Source organism: Cibotium barometz, chromosome 27, assembly GCF_041138505.1.
Source record: "Cibotium barometz isolate CiBa-2024 chromosome 27, ASM4113850v1, whole genome shotgun sequence".
NCBI classification, from domain to species: domain Eukaryota; kingdom Viridiplantae; phylum Streptophyta; class Polypodiopsida; order Cyatheales; family Cibotiaceae; genus Cibotium; species Cibotium barometz.
The window spans coordinates 27,094,941-27,102,607 of NC_141072.1; the positions used below are offsets into that span (position 1 = coordinate 27,094,941).

General features: G+C 36.7%; 1 protein-coding gene across 1 annotated transcript; it reads left to right on the forward strand.

The window, feature by feature from the left end:
* The first annotated feature begins 837 nt into the window (after positions 1-837).
* Positions 838-3,228, forward strand: LOC147623239 (non-functional NADPH-dependent codeinone reductase 2-like). The gene is made up of 5 exons (XM_086821331.1): positions 838-1,068; positions 1,439-1,620; positions 1,893-2,136; positions 2,439-2,618; positions 2,833-3,228. The coding sequence occupies exons 1-5, from the start codon at positions 949-951 to the stop codon at positions 3,058-3,060; spliced, it is 954 nt and encodes a 317-aa protein (XP_086677457.1). The 5' UTR covers positions 838-948; the 3' UTR covers positions 3,061-3,228.
* The last annotated feature ends 4,439 nt before the right edge of the window (positions 3,229-7,667 follow it).

Consider the following 7,667-nt stretch of genomic DNA (forward strand, 5'->3'; position numbering starts at 1 on the left):
ATAGAGATTTAGAGAGAGAGAGAGAGAGAGAGTTGGCCAGTTTAAGAGAAATACAGAGAGGTAAGAGTGTTAAAGAGAGACAGAGTAAGAGTGAGTGAGATAGAGGGAGAGTTAGAGTTCAAAAAAGAGTTAGACAAAGGAGAGGGTGAGAGAGAGAGAGAGAGAGAGAGAGTGAAGTAGAGAGAGTTACAAAGAGTTCAAGAGAGAGAGTTAGAAAGAGAGAGAGAATTTAAAAAAAAAGGTATTTTGTTTTATTAGTGAGCATTTTTCAAAGGGGGAAAAAGAGAGGAGAAGGAAGAGAGAGAAAAAGAGAGGGAGGAGAGAGAGAGTAGAATAAGGAAAAACAAAATATTTTTTAATTTTGTTTTAAAGGGGAGAAATAAAAAAGCACGTTGGATGTTGAGGTGGTGGCTGGAACCTTTTTTTATAGCTTGTTTTTTAAGTTTGAAAAAAAAAGAAGAAAGAAAAGAAGGGTTGTAGGAAAAGGACGAAGGAAAAAGGCGCCGGACAAAAGGTCCAACTTTTAATAATTTTGTCCAATGTTGAAAAGTCATCAATTTATTTTGTCCTCTCGTATGACCTTTCCAAAAAGCACTATTACATCAGTGCTCGAAAAAAACCATTTTCTCAAAAATTGGAAAACCTTCATATATATATATATATATATATATAATATTAAGAAATTATCAATGAATACTTTTTTTAATAAAATTAAGAAATTATCAATGGTTTTTTTAAATAAATTTAAAAATTATCAATGAATGTTTTTTTTTTCTGTACTGACATTACACTAAACTAGGGTTTTTTTTTCTAGCACGGCAACTCGCCCACTCAAGTCACGGAATTCAATGTCCAAACGTCTCCTAGGTGGACAAATTTTCATACATAAGAAGACGTTACAAGCAATTTCTTAACAATCCAACCCTCTTTTTGGTTCCCTTAGGAAGCATGGTAGAGACTGCAAAGCTCAACACAGGAGCTTCCATCCCACTGCTAGGGCTTGGCACTGCCTCCGTGGACGCCTTAAGCCATGAAGAGAAGAAGGCAGCCATCTCTGCAGCTCTAGAGGTAGCTAACCCTACATCATTTTACTGCATGTTTAACACCCAACGTCCCGCGCCCATGAGAATATTGGGTTGAATTGAGTCAGAATTTGGGTTAGATTGAGTTAAACCTTCATTATGGCAGTTGGGTTCTGTGGTTTTTGCATGATTGAAACCCCTAATCATGGCATTAATCACAGGCTTCGACACAGATTTGAGTTAGATTCAGTTAAACCTTCATTATGGCAGTTGGGTTCTGTGTTTTTTGCATGAATGAAACCCCTAATCATGGCATTAATCACAGGCTTCGACACAGATTTGGGTTAGATTGAGTTAAATCTTCGGTTCTGTGTTTTTTGCATGAATGAAACCCCTAATCATGGCATTAATCACAGGTGGGCTACAGGCACTTCGACACAGCAAGCTGCTACAAAAGCGAAGGGTTTCTTGGGGAGGCCCTGCAAGAGGCCATCAAGGCCGGCTCAGTGAAGCGAGAGGACCTCTTCATCACCTCCAAGCTATGGGGCTCTGATGCCTACCCTGAGGGTGTCCTCCCAGCCCTCCAAAAAAGCCTCAGGTTTTTGTAATTCTTAACCATCTCTTAACCCCTTAATTCTCGAGGCACTCTTATCCATCTCTTAAGCGCTTAATTGTGATTTTCTCCTCTGCCTTTAGTTGTTGATCCTAAGCTTTAAATTGTTGGTTGCTCAATTAATTATGGGATCCCTCTCTCTCTCTCTCTCTCTCTCTCTCTCTCTCTCTCTCTCACACACACACACACACACACACACACAAGCATATAATCCAGTGAATCATGACCATTGAAAATAAAAAACTATCATCATGTAGGGAATTGCAACTGGATTATTTGGACCTTTACCTCATCCATTGGCCAATGAGATTCAAGGAAGGTACGGGCTTAATGCCGAAGCCCGATGATCTTTTGCCATTATTTGATGTCAAAGGCACATGGAGAGCCATGGAAGACTGTGCCAAGCAAGGCCTGACAAGGGCTATTGGCGTTAGTAACTTCTCATCCAAGAAAATAATGGACTTGCTTGAGTTTGCCAAGATCCCTCCCGCAGTAAATCAGGTGGAGGTTTTTCTTTTCTTGCATTAGATTAGTTGTTCCTTACTTAAAATGTTTTTATCAAAGTAATCCATCTTTTAGAACTTTTTGTAGCCTCATCAAGGTAGGGTCCCGATTTTTTGGGGGGGGGGGGGGGGTAGGATATTTTTAATCCAATTATTTTCTCGATTTTTCTTTGTATACAAGGTTTGAAGGGGAATTTAATCATGATTTTTAATTCAATCATCAACTGGACTTTTAAATAAAGATTAGTATCTTTTAGTTTAATTTTAATATATATACTTTTATTGGGGGGGGGGGGGTAGGTTGAGATGCATCCCAAGTGGCAACAGAAGCAATTAAGAGAGGCATGTAACAAGGCCAACGTTCATATCAGTGCATGGTCCCCATTAGGGGCTCCTCTTTTGGAGTGGGGCTCACCTGCTATTTTAGATGATCCCACAATAAAACGGATTGCACTCAAGTATGGCAAGTCTTCAGCACAGGTTAGTAGATTTGTGACCAATTAACTTTCTTTTTGAGGTGATTATGGTAATGAAGAAATTTGTTTGCACGAGCGGTTTTGACAAGGTTCTTTTAATGATATGTTTTTTTTAAATAATGATTTTTAGATTTTAGTGAGGCAACTAGTTTGCTTTAGTAGTGGTTTTGACAAGGTTGTTACACAATCATATGTTTTAAGCAAAAATTACCTTTTAGATTGTGTTGAGGTGGGGGTTGGACCAGGGAGTGAGTGTACTCCCAAAGAGCTTCAACAAAAAGAGGATGGTGGAAAATTTTGATGTGTTCGGTTGGTGCCTCACACATGAAGATCATCATCACATCAGCAAACTCGAGCAAAAAAAGAATGTAAATGGCGACTTCCTTTGCAATCCTGTGTCAAGTCCTTTCAAAAGTATCACAGAATTGTGGGATGGAGAAATTTAAGGCAGTTATGGTTTGTGATCATGGAGAACAAACTTCCAAGTTCTCGTTGACAAAAATATTTCTTTTTTTCTCAACCAATCAAATTACAAGCTTAAACCTTTGGAAATAGAGGCGATGTCTGATTCCCGTCAATTTCTTTAAATCATTACTATTGGTATGATGTTTAAATTGTTTCCTTTTTCTTAACCAATCAAATTACATGCTTAAATCTTTGTAAATACAAGGAGATGCTTGATTTCCATCAATTTCTTTAGATCAATACTATCGTTATGATGTTTTAAGATTATAAAAAAGGAATGAAGGGAATTGTCATGACCATAGACCAAGTGATAAAAGAGACGCGAGAGGAAGCCCGAATTCTTGATGATAAATTGTGAGAGGGTATGACCTTTTTAATACAACTTATAAAAGGTGGATCTCTAAAAACAATGGAAATCAATTTGCTAAAAACACCTAAGTGCTAAAATACACACTCTAAATTAGGGGTTGTTCACACGTATGCCCGTGGTGGATCATACTAGAGTGCTTTGAGTCCTATGTGGTATGAACTGTTGAAATCATTTCACACCCATCTTCAACTTGAGCCTGTCTTTTCTCAACACTCCCCCTTAAGCTCAAGTTCATGTCTTTAACTTCAAGTAGCCTTTGATTTTTTTTAAACTTTTTTCTTGCCAATTCTTTGGTGAAGATATCTACTACTTGCTTCACAAACTGTAGATCTACTTATCCTTGTAGAATCCTCTCTCACAAAGTGATAGAGCACCTCAATGTGTATGGTACGTGCATGAAACATGGATTCTTGACTAACTGTATCAAGCTCATATTGTCACTGTATATAGACATGTTTCTTCAACTCTATCTCTAAATCTACAAATGATTGTTCTATCCATGTAACTTCATAAGCTGCTTGTGTTAAAGCTCTATACTCTACTTCTATAGCGCTTAAGGCTATTGTAGGTTGTTTCTTTGATGTCCAAGAAATAAAACCATTTCTAATTGAGCAACACATGCTTGTGGTGCTTCTCGTTTTTGCTGATGGATCTCTTGCCCAGACCACATCACAATATGTATGAGGTTTTAAGCTTATCTTCACACCAATCATGAAGTCCATGATTTAATGTGCATTTGACATATCTCAAAATTCTCTTCACTGCATCCACATGAGTCTTTATTGGGCTTTGCATAAACTGACTTATCACTTGATTTGCATGAGCAATATTTATCCTTGTAATTGTAAGGTAAATTAGTTTTTTCACAAGTTGTCTATACAGGGTTTCATCTTTACATATTTGATCCTTTATCTATTTCAAGCTTTGCATCTTTGAACTTGTTTAGACTTCCATCTGAGTTATATGATATTGTTTAGACTTCCATCTGAGTTATATATGATATTATAAACCTATTTGCATCTAATTACTTTCATGTCATCCTTGTTTGGGATAAGATCCCATGTTTGATTCTCTTGAAGAGTATCAATCTCTTCATCCATATCCATTTTTCTACTCATGTATTTAGAATTAGACTATTTAGACTTTCATTTGAGCTATATTTGATCTTGTAGACCTACTTGCATCCAATGACTTTCATGTCATCCTTGTGTGGGATAAGATCCCATGTTTAATTCTCTTGAAGAGCATCAATCTCTTCATCCATAGCCATTTTCCACTCGTGGCTTTCTATAGCAAGGCTTAAACCTCTTTGTTTCAAATCTGTCACCTTTGTCATCTAAGCATAATGTTTGACCATAAAACAATCATAAGTTAAACTTTGAATGGGATACTTTACACTTGTGGACCTTCAAGGTTGAATTTCTTCCACATCTTCACTTCCTTGATTGATCTGAGGGGTCACTTCTTAAGTACCACCTTGGTCCATTCATGATAGTGTGAAGTCCTCCTTTCCATGGAGACATCTTCTCCTCTTTTCTTCTATGATGATGATTTCTTCATGCTTGTCATACCATCCATGCATCTCATCAAAGTCAATATCTCTGATCACAGACATCTTTTGTTTGTGGGGTTATAGCACTTTTCGACACACTTTTACAAATCAATTTGAATAAATACACATATTAAAGCTTTTGACTTAAGCTTTGTTTGTATCTCATCTGGAACATGTGGATAACACAAGAATCCAAAGTTCACCATATTAGGTTTTTGTCCAAAGAACTTCTCTTCCTTTGGATCAATCGATATAGGTGATCCATTGATCAAGAAGACTACATAATTACATGCCTCTTCCCAATAGTAGTCTAGCATGTTTTTCGTATATAGCATGGCTTTTGCCATCTTTGCAATGTGTCAAATCTTCCTTTCTACCACTCTATTCCTTTGTGGCATGTGTCTTAGAGTCAACTTCCTTTTGATACCTTGTTTTAAGTATTTGTCAAATTCCCATGGTATATACTTTCCTCCATACTCACTTCTCAAGATTTTGATCTTGAGATCACTTTGCTTTTCTACCTGTGTTTTGAATTGTTGAAACTTTTCAAAAGCTTTGCTTTTATCTTTAAAAATATATATCCAAACCTTATATGAATAATCTTCAATGAAGGTTATGTAACATCTTGCTCCTTCATTGCTTTGAGTTTGCATTTCTCCCCATAGATCCATGTGTATGAGTTTGAAAAGCTTTTGATGGACATATCCTTCGTTTTTGAAATGTTGTATTAATGACTTATACAAGATTCATATAGTCTAGACAATTCTTGTCTTTTAAGATTTGGCAATCCATTTACCAATCCTTTGTATGCAATCGTTTTTGAAATGTTGTATTAATGACTTATACAAGATTCATATAGTCTAGACAATTCTTGTCTTTTAAGATTTGGCAATCCATTTACCAATCCTTTGTATGCAATCTCTTTCAATCAAGAGACACTTATGTGACCAACCCTTTTGTGCCAAAGCTCAACCTCTCACATAGATGAGCCTATTATATATACACATGCTTTTGATGTAGGCAGTACATCCAAGATAAACATCCTTCCAACCTTTTCACCTTTTGCAAGAACTTAAGTGAGTTGTAATCTTGCACTATACGCCTATTTGGATTCATGATCACTTGCATATTTTGTTCCACAATTTGTCCAACTGACACCAATTTCTTTGTAATACCTAGAACTTAAAGAACATTTCTCAAATATTGTATACCCCCTTTAGGAAGAACCTCCAATGGTATATTCCCAATGTGAGTAGTAGGGTGTGATGTATCATCTCTAGTGGATATGCTCGTCTTCTTAGTTACTTCTTGTTTTAATGCATATAAGTCTTCTCTTCTAGTCATATCATTTGTACATGCAGAATTTAATGTACCACTTATCTTTTTTCAAAGACTCTACCACTGATTACTACCACTAATCGATGACGCATAGCAAACAAGTTATGCTTATCTTCCTCTTTTCTCTCTCCTTCTGTCGAGGCATACTTCCCTTGCTTCAATGTGCCATTCTTTATATTTCTTTGCTTTGAATAGCAATCTTGAGCCCAATGTCCCATCTTGTCATAATTTACAAGTATCTTTGTTGTTTTATTCTCTTCTACCATTATAGTCTTCTCGATTTGAGGACCGTCTTCAACCTCGGCCTCTTTGAGTGTTTCTCTAATCTGTGGAGCTCCCATGGCTATTGTTATCTCCGTCTCTTCTAAGGTTGCCACCCCTTTGGCCTTGATGTCCTTGTCCTCGACCTCTTCCTCTGTCTTTTCCACCATCACTAGTATATAGAGCACTTTTATCAACTCCAATATCCTTTTGATGAGCTTCTCCCTAGTATCTGTTCTTCAAGAATCATCATTTCCACAAGTTCCTCAAAGTTTGGCAACCAATCTTAGGACGAAATAGATGTTGAAGTCTTTTCCAAAGCCTCTTATACATAGCTCTATCATCTCTTTGTCTTCAATTGGCTCACCAATCATGGCCAATTGATCACATATACCTCTAATTTTTGTAACAAAATCAAACATTGTCAGGTTCTTCTTCTCAATTGTGTGCAACTCTCCTTTGAGTTGCATCTTGCAAGATTTTGACACACTTTCAAACATACTTGAGAATGTCTCCCACATATTAGTAGCCAATTCACAATGTTTAATGTGTGGAATTATTGCTTGACTCATTGTTTGAGCAATAATACTCGTCACTTTTTTCTCCTTTAGACCACTGCAGAGTGTGCATGGTGCAGTGAGTAGCCCTGTAGAGCAGAGTGAGTGGTTAATGGATGATTTCTGAATTTTGTGCACTTCTCTGACATGTATTTCATACTATCTTTGAAAACTTTGTTGCGTCTCAAGAGCTTGATCATCTCTCTCGTTGGCTTCTCTCCTACTGCATTTCTAGAGGCATGTTTGGCATTGTGTGTACTCCAATGAGTATACCCCATAGATCATATTACTAAAGGAATAACTTGATCTTGAACCTCCAAGCTTGATAATTTTCTTTTTCAAGCTTTTCAATAGGGATGATTTAAATTTTGGCCATTGTAATTTGTCAAGAGTTTATAGAAGTGAAAGGTTGAGAAACTTGCACAACTTTTGCTTATAAAAAAGCTCAAAATTCACCTTGTGTTGATATAAAATTTGTTGTAGATAATCTTGTTGAAAAAGCTTCACAAA

Excerpts from the sequence above, each read along its gene's own strand:
- LOC147623239 (XM_086821331.1), top strand. The coding sequence starts at position 949 with ATGGTAGAGACTGCAAAGCTCAACACAGGAGCTTCCATCCCACTGCTA. Across the intron at positions 1,621-1,892 it reads GCCCTCCAAAAAAGCCTCAG|GGAATTGCAACTGGATTATT; the intron begins GTTTTTGTAATT and ends ATCATCATGTAG. Across the intron at positions 2,619-2,832 it reads ATGGCAAGTCTTCAGCACAG|ATTGTGTTGAGGTGGGGGTT; the intron begins GTTAGTAGATTT and ends ATTACCTTTTAG.